A 17,488-nucleotide genomic window follows, 5' to 3' on the forward strand; every position below is an offset into this window, starting at 1 on the left:
AAAAACATTAAAAAAAAACAAAAAAATTTAGTTACATATACACAGTGCGGTGACCAAATACGAACCAACCAAAATAAACATAAACATACATATATAACATATCGAAAAGGTTGAAGTGCTGTGACAAAAACCAAAAGTGCGGTGCACAATAATAAATACATATAATTTATATAAAGTGAGTGGCAAAACACAAACAAAAAAGGGTTCAACTAACTAATACAACACAAATCGAGCGCGAAAACTAAAATACCTAATTGCATACATAAATAGCAATAACTTAAACGGGCGCGAATTTAAAACAAACGATAATAAACAAGAACAACACTCACTAAAACCAGGCACAACCGGAAGCAGAGGAAAAGGAATTGACAACAAAGGAACACACATGCGTACATACAAACAGAAAACTACCCCTGCAAAACCAAAGTGAGCGTATTTATTTCACTTATAACTTTATATATGTTAATATGTATGTTTAAATACGGTTTTATAAAACGTAAAACCTCTAGCAGTAAATCCGTTTTTACTAATAGAAAAACGATTATCAAACTGGTATAAATCACGGGAAAAACCGAAATACCGCTGACATTAAAACCAGTTTTGTACAATATATTTGTATATCCAAATATATATAATATGTAAATAATTATTGTATGCCTATAAGCCTACCTTTGTGTTTTCACACAAAAAACAAAAACAGAATTCAAGTATTTACTTGCAAATATTTTCCGGCAATACCCCTTATTTTTAACAAAAACAGTAAGCAGGATTGCCTAAAATAAGTAAGCAAAGGCACAAATATATAACAAACATATAATAATTTAAAGAAAGAGAAACAAAATAAATACAAACGACATATTTATATATTTTCAAAAACCAAGTGCATATTTACATCCATATATGTGCATACGGAGAATACCTGCACATTATCAATTCCTTTTTTGCGCCCTCTTTCTATTGCAAAATATAGAAGCCCAGTTTATACATACATACGGCATACAACCTATATTTTTATAACATACTCAACATTGGGTCATATTAAATTATTAAAATTTTAAACATTCACTAAAAAGTGATTTTCAAATTGCGAATGAATAAACAAGTGAACATATTTTCAAAGTCCACATTGGCATACACCCCGCAATACCCCTTGTAACAAACAAGCAGGATTGCGTACATAAAAAACTAAAAGCACATTGATCTCTTCAACGAGCACCCAATTGCATTAGAAAATATACACACATACGCACAAACAATCCGTGCATACTTATGTACAAAGTGTATTGATCTCTTTAACGATCTCTCATTTTCACGATCACATAAATATATACTAACAAGTCCGTGTATTAGGGTGTACCTAAATACGCCAACATAAGGACATAAAAGTGCGATTCTTAATAATTAAATTAAGAAAATTTAAATTACACTCACAACAAAATATTTAAAATAAAATACAAATTAAAAAATTTATTTCGCATTTAAATATTTATCTAGTCCGGAAAAAACTCGTATACAAGTATACGTAAAAGAGTATTCGGTATTAATTATCATTTATTGCTGCGTTTAAATCAGTTTACACTGAGAAAATTTTAACTAACTTTGACACATATAGTAATAAATAACATAACAAAAATGGTTAATGACGATAAAAATCAAATTACACCTGCAGAAGCTACACGCGAAAGACAGGTTACCACAAAGCAAATAAAAGGCAAAAATATTTGTGCCACCAAATTCATTTCTGAGAGTGACAGATTAACACGATACTGCACTCGATTTTCATCTTCACCGACTCAAGACATCTCTGAATCGTTATTGGAAATAAAAAAACAAAATATTGACAATTTTTGGACTCGTCTCCAAACGGCTCATGACGCATAGTAGATTATGACAATTCAGATCTACCACACGATTTTAAATCATCGGCTTACGCACTATACGAAAACTGCTTAGACCAGTACGAAGAAACAAAAGCTATGATTTCTGATCAATTAAAGCTAATAAAAGCGATTGCACCTACTCCACATCCGAGAGTAGAGCTGCCACAAATTCTAAGTCAAGAGGCAAGTTCAGGCATCCATCTCGAGGAGCCCGCATGTGACACAGAAATATTTTATGGAGGTTATGAAGAATGGCCGTCCTTCCGGGACATGTTCACTGCCGTATACATCAACCATCCAAAATTAACAAAGGCGCAGAAATTGTATCACCTCCGATACAAAACAAAAGGTCATTACCAAAAAAATCGTTACTTTTATGGAAGCAATCGCTCTCATCACGAAAGAAATGCCCCACGTGGCAACAAATGAAAGACTTTCTTACTACCCAGTACGAAATCGCTGAAAGGGTAGACAAAAAGCTAATTAAAACAAAAATTGTACAACACGACCTAAAAAGAAGCTTCAATAGACCCCAAGCTAGTAGCAAAAACAAATTAAACAGAAGCTTGTACAAAACGCAATCGTTCACATCTGAACAGAACAATCATACGTCATGCGAACTATGCACGAGAGGGCATAAACTGTAACTCTTGCGAGAAATTCAAAAAATTAAAAATTATAGAAAGAAACTATTTCGTGGGATCAAAAAAATTATGTACAAATTGCTTGTCACATGCGCATACATATAAAAATTGCAAAAGCAAATTCAATTGCTTATATTGTCACAAAAGACACAACTCAATGCTTCATTACAGCAAGTTACCCATATCACCCCAAAGAAGCGCTTATACAAAAAGAACCACAGGTTTAGTGGTAACCAAAACTCCCAAAAACCAAAATGCCGAAAATTGCCAAAAGACACCAAGTTGCTCAAAGGCATTAAAAACTCAAACGCTACATAGCGAAATACAAAACAGGGTATTACTACCCACAGCAGTCATCTCCATCGAACACCGAGGAGAGCTGTTTAAACTTAGGGCCTTAATAAACCAAGGATCACAACGATCTTTCATAGCGTCTAGGGCACAAAATAGGCTACAACTGCCAACAAAACAAGTCAACTTTGAAATCACGGGAATGGGCGGAAGAGTAGTCCAAAACTCAAATAAAATCTGCCCCATTACCCTAATTTCCCCCCAAGCGGATAAGAGATTTAAAGCAGAAGCTATAATCTTACCGCAACTAACAAATATGCTTCCAAGCTATCATATAAATAGCAAGCATTGGCAAAAGGTTTCACACCTAAAGCTAGCATATCCCAACTGCAACACCCCCGCTCAAATAGACATTCTATTAGGTACCGATCTCATACCTCAGATAATGCTCGAGGGTGTTGAGAAAATTTCAAACAAACTATTGGCACAAATACTATTTTCGGTTGTATCCTAAGTGGACTAGTTACAGAACCAGTTTCCACAACAACAACTCAAGTTGACGAATATTCTAATGAATACCTTCATTCACAATTAAGGAAACTTCGGGAGTTAGAAAAACGCCCCCTCATATCAATTACAACCCCAAAAGATCAGTATTGTAAAGACTTCTACAAAGCCACAACTACTCGATCAACTAATGGCCGGTACGTCGTATGACTACCACCAAAGCCACAAACTTCCAACACTTTACAAATTGGCACAAAAAACCAGGTGAGAGTTTGTTCTGACAACCCCAGTGTTAAAAACACAAATATCTATAATTTAACCAAATCATCGAGATTTATTACTAAGTATTCGAAAAAAAAATTTGTTGTACACTAATTTCCTTAAATTTGAAAAGGGCAGTACAACATAAAAATACAGGGGATCCAATGGAATGCGATATCTGATCAGCTTTCATATCCTACTGAATCAATATCCGCATTATCCGCAATAACAATTTTAGTTACCATAAAATATTTGTTACATTTATAAACTGTGAAACTCAGGATGAAGATGGTATTGACAATAGAATAATTGACAATAATTGAAAATAGATCAAATTGACTTAACGACTGTAATTAATATTGTTTTCAGTTCTTTAATGTTTGTATATCATCTAAATAAATGTTAAAAATTATTTAATTTAAGAGTATCCTAAAACACAGAGTTGAATAAAAAAAGTGTTACTGGGAAAACTAATCTGCTTGTATCATTTTCCATTACCATTCCGATTTTCCAAAAATAAAATTGAAATTGATTATGCCATTGCAATACCCTTAATAGAATATTATTCCAAAAATTATTAATTTAATGTCTACGATATGAAAATAAGTTTCACTTTTAGCGTGGTTTCATAAAACCACACAATAGCATTTTTTTTTTAATTTTCGTTGGAGATCCGCAATAACCGGTCTGGCTATGTGAGCAGCTGCTCCATCTTGCTGGATATACATGCTATTGAAAGTGATAAAAACCCCTTTAACATCTCTAAATAATGGTGTCTATTGACAGTTAATGTCACACCGTCACCACCAAAGAAGTATGGCCCGACAATACACCTTGATGAAACTGCGCACCACATAGTGACTCGTTCTGGGTGAAGTTCCGTCTCGTGAATTTTTTCTGGGCTTAATACAATCCATATACGGGAATTTTGCTTGTTTATACTTCCGTTTAGATCGAAATATACCTCATCAGACATAAACAGGCAATTTTTCAAGTTATTTTTTCGGTCATTTCAATCATTTTTTGGCAAAATTCCTTTGAATAATCAAATTTAGAGTGTTTAACCGGCTTGTTTTTTGAACTTTGTACGGTAACAGGTTTAGGTCAACAAAATTATCCGTTGTAATGACCGTCAGCTAACTCCAAGTTGCGAGTCGAAACTCTTGGATTTGCCTGAATTGACGATACAACAGCCGCGATTGTTTCTTGAACACGAACATGCGGATCTCGATGGTACGGTCTTCTTGCGATACTTCCAGATTCGGCAAACATGTTATAATGGTCTATCTACTCGGGGTGTGCCGCCAAAATCCCGTCTGTATTCCATTTGGATGGAAATGACAGACTACAAAGCATGGTACCGCTGCACTATCCAAACCCTCATTTCGGTATCCCAGGTATTCATATTTAAAATACTTAAATAATAACCTGCCAAATAAAAAAAAAAGTAAGTCAATTACTCACACAAAAAAATGTATTTCGCTTTGTTTCTTGTAGCACGATTCTAATTATAGGGAGTGTATGTTCTGGCTAGTTCATCTGCTATACAGTTACCAAGAATATCACTACCGCCTGAAACCCATTGCAAGTTTATCGTAAAATATAATGTCAGATCCACTAAGAGATCAAGGAATTTCTTCACTATCTTTGACGAAACCCTAAGAGTGCTTTTAAAGCCGCTTGGCTTCCTTGCAGTGAGCATACTCCTTGTCAGAACAACATTGCCTTAATTGCTGTAATCTTCGCTAAGAAGACACTGCAGTGGTCTGGTAAACGGAATTTGATTTTGGTATCCAATCCGACTATCTATTTTGGACCCATCCATTTAGATGCTTATCCCTGCGTCCCTGTTTGCCTCGCCCCTTTCTCACTCTTCTTTGGAAGAGAAGGCAATATTTGGGTCCGAATTGAGTTTTAATTATATAGGATTTCGAAAATCCGTGGTAATAGGTAGAAGCGGGAACTTACTGAGTGTCATAGAAAGCCCCTTATTACAGGCAATTAATTTGAGGATTTCCTCAGTCTAAGAGCTGACATCGTTGCCAGTTGCTTATAGAACAAGTCTGTTGGCAGTAAGTGTAAAATGACGTTTAGTGCCTGGCTTGGCGTGGTTATAAGAGCTCCAATGCATAATTTTGGGATTTCTGTGTCTCCTAGGGAACAATACTAGTTCTGTATTGCCATCATTTAAGTTTCGACCTCACGAAACGGTGCATCGATTAATGTCATTTAAAATTCTTTGCATAAAGTTTACGAGGGTATTTGAGAATTTACCTCTAACTGAAACCGCCACCTCATCAGCGTAGGCCACAACATGTACCCCCTTCTTTTGTTAGATCAAACTACATTTTAATCATGTTATGTTATTTAAGGCGCCTTCTATGTTTAGGAAGGTTACGAGGGTGTATGAATTCTTTTATTTTCATAGATTTTTCAATCACTGCAACCACTGAGCTTAGTGCTGTTTCAGTGAATTTTCCTTTAAAATATGCATGATGCGAAACTTCCAGTTAGTTTCCAGGGCTTAATTTTTTTCTTATGTGTATTTCTATTGGTCTTTCCAACGTTTTTTTTTTTATCAGAAATGAGGAAATACTAATTGGTCCGAAGTTCTCTTCACTGAATACCGTCCAGCTCCTAAGCCGAAATGCTTCTGCCGATATAATTACAAAAATATTTCCAAGAGTTTCTTTTTGCTCTTCTTATATCTTTTTTGAATGACTTTAGGTTGTTATAACTATTCGAATCCTCTTCATCTTGGGATAGTTTAGCTACATTAAATTTCTTACTGCAATCCTTCTGTAATTTTTTTTCAGTTCGAGAGACCGTAATGGTGGTCGAATTCTTCCCTTACTTCGTGTTATTGGACAAGCCACCTCTAATATTTGTTAGCAAGATACCGTGAACATTTGAACGAGGTCTCCTTGTTCTTGGGATGAAATGGTTCTTGGAATCACAGGAAAATGTTTTTTTGGCTCTTGCATGTGCATCTGACAGTTCGTTTTCCTGTGATTCCTGAAATTGTCCACACTTTCCTCACTTATGCATTCAATGTATCGGTGATCGGAAAGGAGTGGTATTCAAAAGCTCTCCATTGGGTCACCATATTTAACAGTTCTTCCTACACAAGTATGATACCTAATAACTTTTGTCGATTTCTTGTGAAAAACGTTGGCATACTACCTTTGCTGCACAACAGAAGCTTAGTGTCTAGTACTTAAAGGAACACTCACCTCTATCATTGATATCTGTGCTGCCCCATATCGTGTGGTGTGCGTCACATGCAACTATAATCATGCACTTGGATGCCTCGCTGTCCCGTACCAGCTTTTTAGCAGCTGCCATGGTACTTGTTCCTCGTCGTATGGCATATAGTAGCTAGACACCAGCTGGTATCTACTTGCACCCGTCTTCCAGCTTGTTGTGGTATCTTTATTGCTATAAAAATGTAACATAAGGATCAACATTGTGGCCGTCTTGGTCTCCAGACCCTTCCTCTGGTCTGGACAGGATGTCTTATTTGTGAACCGCTACACGCACTTCCAATGGGCTCTGAGAATTTTGCCTTTGGGATTACCCTCATCTAGTACGCCAATAATAATGCGATTCCGGGCCATATCAGCAAATGATTTAGCATGTGTCACACCCTTAGCTTGTCAGCTGCCACTGCTGTCGGTTCAAGCTTAAAGTTAGGTAGAACTGCCTCCGCGCAATCAATGTAGTCTTGGATTTCTTTGTGAGCTCTCCATTGGTTGGCGGTTGTAGCTGTACCCTTATGACTAGGTAGGCAGCGCCTCTCCGAGTACCTGACTTCCGCGGGGCTCTCTTCTCAGAAAAAGTAGTTCCCTCCGTTTTTTTTTCAGGAGATCCGGTCAACAAATGTAGGAACACTTTAAGCTCACTGGCAGGTCAACTTCACTTGTCTAGAATTTGGGTTCCCGGTCAAAAAACGTTTCGTTGCCAAAAGAGCACACGAGTTGGACAAGTCAGGAGCCTGTTAAGACAAGTCTGAGGCGGAGACAATACAGAGTCCTCTAGGAACGATCAAGATGGAGCTAAATACGCAATGTGAACAAATAGCTCAGAATAGATAAAAATCTACAACCAAATGCAAGATAGTGAACACATATGACCAAAATGTGGCAAGACAGGAACTATGGACTTATTGAATATGTAAGTCCTGGAATATGTATATTTATATATATAACATGGACTTTCAGTTATCATAACCGGGCGTTGGCCATTTGAAGAACTCGCGTTAAAAATGGGAATGCTTCATAACAATATTTGATATATATTTGCCCATGTCTCTATTACAATCAGGATGTAGAACTATTGGAAGCCATCATACCTCATGAACAAAACCTTGAATGTCTATCTACAAAAGCATAACGGAGATCAATAGTTTATTGAAAGCACACAACTATGAAAACAGATAGCACTATTTAAATTTCTTACGAATATAGTACCAAAATGGCGCATCTAGCGCTAATAGCGCCTGAAGGGGTTGCATTTATATCTACCTACCTACCTTAGCCATTTAATGATCAAGTCTGGAAACCCATATTTTTATTGATCGATGTTGCTGGCATATTCAAGGAGAAAGGTATCAATACCATGAAACTATATTCACCAAAAATTGTCTTTCCTTTTCAGAAGCCTTTTGAAATGGCTTTATCTATGATTCGCTTTTTCTTTGCTCGACAAGAGATGTCAAACAAAATTACATATAAAAGCAACCACTAAATTATCGAGTTGAATTCGTACAACAGAGTATACGGATACCTCATTAAAGAGGTACAGCCACTATCTTCAGTGCTATTCAGTTTTGTTACGCATATTTTAGATCCGTTTAGTTCAAATGACAAATGAAATCTTGTATTTTTAAAACTCAAGACTTAAAATCAATTACAGTAATTTATAGAAAACAAAAATATATGATTTCAACGTTTTTTAACGAAAAAATAATTTATCCACTTAGTAAGAGCCATAACACTATTGCACGTGTGTGAGAAGACATGTTAGCTCAGGGTTGCACCACAAGTGCTGCCGGTTTGTTTGAGCATCTGGTATAGCTTTATTAATTTGAATGATATATGTTAGCTGTCTTTTTGGAAAAAAGGGCGGCTTTTTTTTTAAATACATTCGGAGAGTTCCAAAATATGAGGGTACAGTTACTAGCATGTCTACCTTATGAACAACCAACCCTTCATTGGCATATTTAACTTATTGAAAAAAAGTTCTGGCATCACTGTCGTCCAACGTGACGTCTACCGATAAGCCTATTTTATCAGTAGCTTAATTATTGACTGGAAAACCAACGTAAATGTTAATTGGGTATGTTAACATGCATATTTACGTGTGTCCATTCTTGAGTGGAAAACCAACGTAAATGTTAATTGGGTATGTTAACATACATATTTACGTGTGTCCATTTGTGTGTGTGCATTCATATCCATTATTTACTGTGCTATTATCTGCGCTATTTACTTTTAGTTAGATATGACAACTCGTGTGTACATTCGTATATGCCCTATAGAGAGATGAATTAATTTGGTCCTGCGAATTGAAAATAATCTTTAACGAAAGAGTAAACCAGGTATAAAGGGATGTCCAACGCTTTCTAGTGTGAGAGCATTTCAAAATAAGTGTTTTTTATAACATTTTGCATTGTAGCTAGATCAGACAAAATAATAATTTTTGATTATTTAAATTAAAACACCCAACATTTATTTAATTAATTAAAAATAATTATATATTGTCAGTCCAATATATGGAGAAACTATTTAGATCTTTTTTTGTGATTTTATGATATATTGAAACAACTGATTTTTGAACTATCAACATTTAGCAAAGTGAGCTCTTAATTAATACATATTTTTTATCACTTTCAACTTAAAATTAATACTACGAAGCATCACAAAAGATTGCAACATACATATTTAAATATTGCGTTTTCTTTACTTTTCATTGATTTACATTTGTTATTAGTGATCTTGAACGGCGCCAACAAATTTCTCCATTCATATATATTATGGGTAGGATTTCAATCTGGCCGTACCAGTCGTTCCAATTGCTAAACGTCCAACCTACCCGTTCCAATCAACTATTGAAGTCGTGCAGGTGATTTACGCTCTCAATTTCAAGTAACAAAAGGGTTAGGCATCTCTTTATTTCTGGAGTAAACATATATAAGTTAACAAACATACATAAGTAATATATTCAACCCTCTCAAAGCGAAGGTCAGAGATAAAGAGGTGCCCAACACTCTTGTTCCTTGAAATTCTGTCACTTGAAATGAAATGAATTGGGCATCCCTTTATCCCTGGTCAAGGTACTCAGTACTAGATATATGCTTGGCTATTCCTGCAGGGTATGTTTTTGTCAGCATATATTTTGAATGATAGCAGTTAAGCATTCTCATGTTTTCACGAGCAAATGTCAGACTCGTTCTTAATAGTTCAAACAGTCACCGACGCAAAACCGTGGACCGAATCAGCTAATACGACCTATCTTATAAGAGCGCAATGTAAATGAACACTCAGCACCGCTTCTACTATATGGTAAGATATCCGGAGAAACGAGTGAGCTGAGAAAGAGAGAACAATCTCTTGTAACGCGGCGTTGCCTTTCTCAATATTTTGTAGTAATGAAAAAATAAACTTGAATATATATGAAATATTCTGAAAATAACTCAAAGTCACAGTCGAATACGTCTATTTACAAATACATTATGAAAAATTACAAGTAAAGAACTAAATGTGTGAAAAGTTGCGTATACAAATAGAACAGTGGCAACATTGGTGAAATGAAAACAAAAGTGAACAACAGAGTTCTGCGTTGCAACTACGGGCATAACTTTTGACAAATTTGGTTGAATACAGCGGTAAGTACGGAAGGGAGGAATGTCGGTGACTGTTTGAAGCATAAGTTTGAACTATACATACATATATGATAGTATTTGTTTGTACGCCATAACCAAGCGTACATAAGTTCTAAGTGCATGTGAATGAATGATTAAGATTCGTTCGTTTTTATTTATTATGTTGAACACTGAACTATAACAAATTACAGCCCAAACTTAACCAAGTAAACAGCCCATGAATAAGCCATTTATGTAAGGTATATTGTAGTAATGCAACCCAAGGAATATATCAAAAATGTTGTAGACAACAACAATAAAATACAAAGTCAAATGACCAATAAGGAATATTATTATTTTAACAAAATCCACAATAAGACAAGCATGCCACATTCAGTCAGTTAGTTAACCAAACCGTCAACGATCGTAAGAAGTGAATGTGCCCAGCTGTATTGGTGTGGTGTGTATTACACAGATTAATTATGTAGTTCATCAGTCACTCGGTATGTGTAACGGTACGAACAGTAAAGTGTCAGTACGCATTTCTAGATTGATCAAGTTTCGACAATTATCATTCAAATTGATAAAGATACGAAGATAGTTGCATATATATACATAAATGTCAATATATGCATGCGTTGCGAAGACGTTAAGGCATAGGAGAATGTGAATAAAAATACCTACAGAAAAAATGTGTTATCATTATTAATAATATGCATATCAAAATAAAAAATGTTAAAGCAACAACCGATATCGCATTATAAAACAACAAAGGTTCACAGAAACTTGGAAAAATAATATATTCTAATATAGTTCTAAACTCAAATGCTTGTGCATGCATTACTAGAAATGCTTCGGTAATTTGAAGTATGTAACCCCACCATACACTACAATTAGGAAGGCAGTATACTTAACGCCTTGATATACATATCTACAAGTATATCTGCATTTTGAAGACCGATTTATCTTTAAAGCGTGATCTACTTCACCTAGTCAATCTCCAACGATCAGATATCTAACATAATGAAACTTTATCAGAATATGAAATCATTCTTTAATAAGCTGGTATTTAAATACTGACTTCCAGAATATAAGAAATATGTCCTAATTTTATTTTATACGTATTGTAATGAATGCGATTTTGTTGCAAGTATGCTTTATTTGGAAGGGAAAGCCTGAATGTGTGATTGGTTGTTTTCTATAAAAAAGGAATATATCTTATATATACAAATTTTCCTTAATGCTGTTGAAGCCACTCTTAAATTCAACTATGTGAAAAGTGTTTCATTCACTAGAACATCTTCCTGAGAAATTGTGTTCCAATTTCAAATAATAAGCAATCTTTTCATCAATGCAATCAAAATAACATGACCAGTTTGTACAATTCGGTTTGATATTATTGATATGTTATGAATTCATATAATACTTTCTTATTTTTATACCTTGCACAGGGTATATTAAGCAATAGTAGCGTGCCGAACTGAGTCGATTTAGCCATCAACATCTGTTTGTAGTGAACTAGTTCCTCAGTTTTTTAGGTCTTGTATTGAAATTGTTTTCACGTCGATATCTGGCCACTAAAGCATATAGCTGTTATACAAACTGATCGATAAAAATCAAGTTCTTGTATACAAAACGTTTTTATTTGACAAAGTGTTTTCACGAAATTTGGCAAATATTATTACCCTGGCAACGCTGACTTTCCAACACATTTTCAGGCACAAAGAATGAGCTAAACAGAAAATTAAACTAAGTAGAACTGATCTGAAATTATCCATACATCTTTCAGTATTTAAATTTTCAGATCCAAAATTTTAATGCGTTTACCGATTGTTGATTACAGATACGGTTCTACATCTACTAATGAATGAGTACAAGCGATATGAAATGACCTTCGATTTCGAACTTGTTACGCAAACTGTCTGCCATGTCAAATTTACAATCGGAAAAAAATTTTTCAGGCACGACAGCCTTTTCCGATTACATATAAATTTGATTTGGGTTATTTTCTGACATTTCAATTCAATTTCAATATTATTTTCTTAAATACTCGTTAGTTTTTTTAGTTAGTTCAATTTTATTTTGATAATAGCAAACCTTATTATAACGTAGAAAACAAAATTAATTGAATTAGAGACTACTCCAAGATTCTACCGTTACTTATTTGGTTGCCGCGAGCGAAACATTAAAACGAAATATATTAAAGAATGTACGTTTGTATTTACATATGCATATAAAACTATAAGTGAACAAGTAAGAAAGGGGGTTACCGAACATTTTATACTCTTGCAACTTGCAAGAATCAAATCAGGAGAAAAACCTGGAAGTGTGGCAAAACTTTAGATTAAATAAGTAAGGAAGGGCTAAGTTTAGGTGTAACCGAACATTTCCTACTCTTACAACTTGCAAGGATCGAAGCTTTCGGTGTTGGCAAAGCTCTATATCAAACAATTAAAGAAGAGCTAAGTTCGGGGGTATCTGAACATTTTATACTCATACAATATCAATATCAAAAACGATTATATTATATTAGGAATATGAGGTTTGGGCCAAGATATAAACAAATTCCATTCATATTCACCGCTAAATCACAAAATTTTTAAGAAAGCTTGTGAACTTAAATTTATTTAAATATCACACATTTTGATCAACCTAAATGGTTTAAAGACACGTGGGAGGTCGAAAATATTATATAGGGTATATTAGGGGCTGCAAATATCTGGGCCGATTTCACCAACTTTTGACATTGCTTAGGTATACTCGACAGCTTAGTTTCAAACATGCTGACCCGGCAAACGTTGTTTTGCCATACAGGTTATTTTTTGGAAATATTTTTAAAAGCACTAACACTATAGTAAGTGTGGGGAGGATGTAATTATAATTGAAAGAGGAATGAATAATTGTAGCCAATTAAAGTATACTTTATTCAAGCTAAGAAATTATTCTTTAATAAAGTAACAAATATATTTTAAATTACAATTATAGTTAGCTGTCTAAACATCCATCAGCGCAATGGAGTATACAATATTTTTTGTCAGTCTGTCTTTAGCCCACGCGGGAATATGCAACATAAAGTTGTCCGTGGGAAAAACTCGGTATATCCAAATCTAAGCCACAAACAGACAACGTTTGGCCTTGCGACTTATTCATTAATTTTTTAATTACTGATCTTGTGCCATTGTAAGGCCGTAGTGGGATGAAATTATGAAGCAAAATAACCGGAGATCCAACTCATTCCCAACATATCTAATGAATTCGGAAAGTCAATTGAATAATTCTCAGTTTCCTTGGCGTCGATAGATTTGTATGATACCAAGTCCCGTGGCAACATTTTTTGTTGCCAAAAACGCACTTTTTGCCAGCCATCTAATAGTTTTATATTTTGTGTTTACACTGGGAAATATATTGTCGATGAGAGTATCTTGTGAGTTGATGATGGTGCAGAAATCAGTCGGTAATTTTATGCATCCAGTATTTCTACGTACAGCAACTATTCGTTTTGTTTCTATTGCCTATTCTCAACAGTTGTTTTGAGAAAGTTTCGACAGATGAATCTTGAAGCATACGAATGTGTATGTTCACTGTGAGTTGCACTTTTTCAACATTACGCCACAGTCGCGATGATTTTAAGCAAGCATTGATATCATCAGCATACGCTGAACGTGTTTGAAATAATCTGAAAGGAGTAACAAAGTGCAGTCGTAAGTTATTTTTTTTGGTCATCATTTAGTAGTGGAAGGTGCGAGTAACAATCGGTGCCAAATCGACAGTAGCATACTTCGCTTCACTATTTATATCTGTGTTGATTAAATCAGATGCACTCCGATTTGGTGAACTTATACCGATGTCGATACAATGATTATCCCACAAGATTTGTGCTGGGATCGGAAAACATGTCATCACTACTAAACAGTAGACACATTTGTGTTGCTGTGCAATTTAGTTCAGCTTGAAATGACAGTGGTCCGGTAACATTAACAAACAACAGTCCCAGATAAAGGCACTCAGTCTGCCTTGGATTGACTATATATACACGAAACAATTATTATAGCACGATTTCGTTCGTGAAAAATACGCGTTAGCCGTTTTCGAGATGCAGAAATAAATGAATAACTGCTGAATGTTGTTTATGTATTTGGAAACCAAAGATACGCCAGGCAACTTTATTGGAGCTTATAAACCGGCCAATTTGGTAATTCGTTATTTCATAATTTTCATTAATTGGACGAGTATCTACAATTCTAAATTTGCTTCCTTTATTCACATACTTGCAAATATATTTGAAGCTTTTCATCGAATTCCAGAACTAAACATTAATATCGTATAAACATTGAATGTTTTACTCAGCTGAGGTCAATATGGTACCAACTAACGATTGTCTTGTCTGCGATATCGATATTTTTAGCACTGAAAAATAATGTTAAATTCACTATAAGAATAATATTTGCTTGAGAGTTGCACTGAAAAATTAAAATGATACGTATTGGAGTCACTGCTACGATCAAGACACAAATAAGATCAAATTAACAACATGGACAAACACTGTATAGAGAGGGCTTTCATCCCTACTCCGTAATGTTTGCTGGTTTAGAAGTGACAACGGGAGACACCTGGCGGGGATAACTGATGGATTGATAAAACAATTATTATATTCGATTGCCATCTTGTGGATCTGTGGATGGAACGGCATAACATAAAAATTGCGATATAAAATCAGGGGTTAATCGAATAAGGGTGAAAATTAAAAAATCGTATGTATTTTTAAATGCAGAATCATATAAAATAAAAACAAAAAATGTTGTCCAAAAAAGATAATTATAATATTTTTTGTTGTGGACCAGGTAGGGGTATAAAAAAAATGTATATAATAGATAAACATATATGTATATGGAGTAAAGTCAGCCGGGTGTTTCAAAATCGTGAATATCAGTTATATGGGGGCTGAAAAAAGTTTTCGCCCGATTTTATCCATGTTAGGCATACCGACGTATCGTTATTAAAAAAACACGCTCTCTTAATTTTATAAAGATAACTCACATATTGATCGATATTTGCGGTAGTCAGCCGGAAGATCGAACATTTTTCTATTAGGTATATAGGGACTAAGGAAATTATTGTGCCGATTCAACCCATTTTTGGCAAACGGGAAAATTATTATCAGATAAGGATTCTCTATAAGTTTCTAAAATATATCTCACAGATTTACCAATATATTCGATAAAAAGTTTGCAATGGGAACAGGGGCACATAAATTCGGCTTGAATAGTTTTCGTCCGATTTGAATAATTTTTTGTCATAAACTGGCACACTTCAAAGGCTGAGAATCAGATGGAATTTAAAATTGTGTTATATATATATGAGAAGTAGGCGTGGTTGTTTGTTGGTTTTCACACTGCAACATAGGAATGTCAAAATGATGCTATCACAGAATTTGGTTGAAATCAGTTGAGCAGGTTCCGAGGTATGGGTTTTCAACATAATGAGGGCGATGCCAGGCCTATCGTAAAATTTTTATAGCTGCTTCTATAAAGACCTTTGCTATAATCTCGGGTGTAAAATTTTATGTTTCTGACGCATTTTTACACTGTAGGTAGGTGTGCTTAAGGAATTGTCCTGAGCCAATTTGATTATAACAGCTTGAATGATTAAGGAGGTATATACATTAGGCAGTGGTCCGATTACGTCCATCTATGATCATCGGTCTCCCTTTTTTGTCAAAAAACATCCAAGTTTCATTACGTATCTCAATATTTACTCAAGTTACGGCTTGCACAGACGGACGGACAGACAGTCACCCGGATATCAACTCGTCTCTTCATTCAAATCAATTATATATAACATAATCTATCTCGATATTCTCTGTTGCGAAAGAATTAAACAGTCATTGTTTACTGTGGCTTATAATCAAATTTGTATCTTATTAACTTATCATAGACTCACTTAGTTTTATTGCTATATGTTACTTCCCGTCAGCGTAAATTGTATTAAAATCAATTTCAAATTTGACATATGTATAATTAAACAGCTGAAAATTCAAAACAATTCAGTTCAGTTATTGCTCACGAAAAGGTAAACTGGACATTAGTTTTGATTTATATTACGATGACCGAAATTTTCGGGCCAGAACTGATGTGCTGCGCTTAAGATCACTCAAATCAATTTTAACTTCCTAACATCAAGTAAGCCAAAGTTTTATTGACAATTAAATGGCTTTTAGATATTCTTTATTGCAGCTTCATAAGTTATTTTTGTTGAAATGAGGAATCATTTTGAGTTTTACTAAATGACATGAAGGAACGTTACCACTAACTCTCCATTTCCTTGCTTCCGGTAGTTATCAAGAATGCATTTGAAATGATTTAAACTTTGGGCTGAAGCCCAAAACCCAGTTGACATTTTTTGATACTCTAGTCAACCCCACTGTCACAGAAATTTGACAACACTTCAACCAAACATTTTTTGACGGGTTGAGTTGAAAGCCATAATACCAAGTTTCAAAACTTCAACCAAAATTCAGTTGGGTTGAAAACCTTAATAGGGGCCAGAGTATATTAGGTCTGGGCTTGTTGCATTAACCTTTGCATTGCTTAGGTATACTCGAGAACATATTTTCAAGCAATTTTATAAATATACTAGAAGACCGACAAACGTTGTCCTGTTCCACGTCTTAAATGTAAACTTTTTGAAATTAGCTGTAATAATTACACCGTTTTGTTGTTATTAGAAATTTATTACAATATCTAACGTCATTCATATATAATATATTTATCACAATCCGACCAATCGATAGGGTGTCAATATGTATATTAGAATGCTTTCAGAGATGTTAATTGTAGAAGCAGTATTGAATGAAAACTTGAAGTCCTTTTAATTGATTGTAAAAAGGCTGAATCTATTCTATAACGGGTATTTATTCTTAGAGATAATTATCTACAAAAACTGAAGTTATCGTAATGCCATAGGATGTACAATATTTTTGTTTAATCCTTGAGAGGTATAAACATATAAATTCGATGGTTTTCCTACTCTCGAGCACGCAACGT

The 17,488-nt window shown here is 34.7% G+C and overlaps 1 protein-coding gene and 2 long non-coding RNA genes across 13 annotated transcripts in view; 2 read left to right on the plus strand and 1 right to left on the minus strand.

The window, feature by feature from the left end:
• Positions 1 to 9,278: 9,278 nt before the first annotated feature.
• Positions 9,279 to 12,651, minus strand: LOC138858004 (uncharacterized). Its single transcript, XR_011397261.1, has 3 exons — positions 12,543 to 12,651; positions 9,929 to 10,172; positions 9,279 to 9,759 (listed from the first exon to the last, which is right to left on the minus strand). It is a non-coding gene; the product is annotated as an uncharacterized lncRNA (long non-coding RNA).
• Positions 10,718 to 17,488, plus strand: part of LOC106619829 (fibulin-1) — a 35,200-nt gene continuing 28,429 nt past the window's right edge. For 3 of the 11 annotated variants that reach the window (XM_036367056.2, XM_036367063.2, XM_036367058.2), the window contains exon 1: positions 10,718 to 10,948. Coding sequence is in view for 1 of the 11 variants with exons in the window: in XM_070112396.1 (XP_069968497.1) it covers positions 10,951 to 10,960 (10 nt within the window). In the remaining 10 variants the exon portion in view is untranslated. Of the gene's footprint in view, positions 11,313 to 12,506; positions 12,655 to 17,488 lie in introns of those variants that run through there. The other 8 variants (XM_070112394.1, XM_036367061.2, XM_036367052.2 and 5 more) reach the window with 7 other exon arrangements.
• Positions 12,707 to 15,260, plus strand: LOC138858005 (uncharacterized). The gene is made up of 2 exons (XR_011397262.1): positions 12,707 to 14,637; positions 14,750 to 15,260. It is a non-coding gene; the product is annotated as an uncharacterized lncRNA (long non-coding RNA).

The sequence above is a fragment of the Bactrocera oleae genome, chromosome X (assembly GCF_042242935.1).
Source record: "Bactrocera oleae isolate idBacOlea1 chromosome X, idBacOlea1, whole genome shotgun sequence".
NCBI lineage: Eukaryota > Metazoa > Arthropoda > Insecta > Diptera > Tephritidae > Bactrocera > Bactrocera oleae.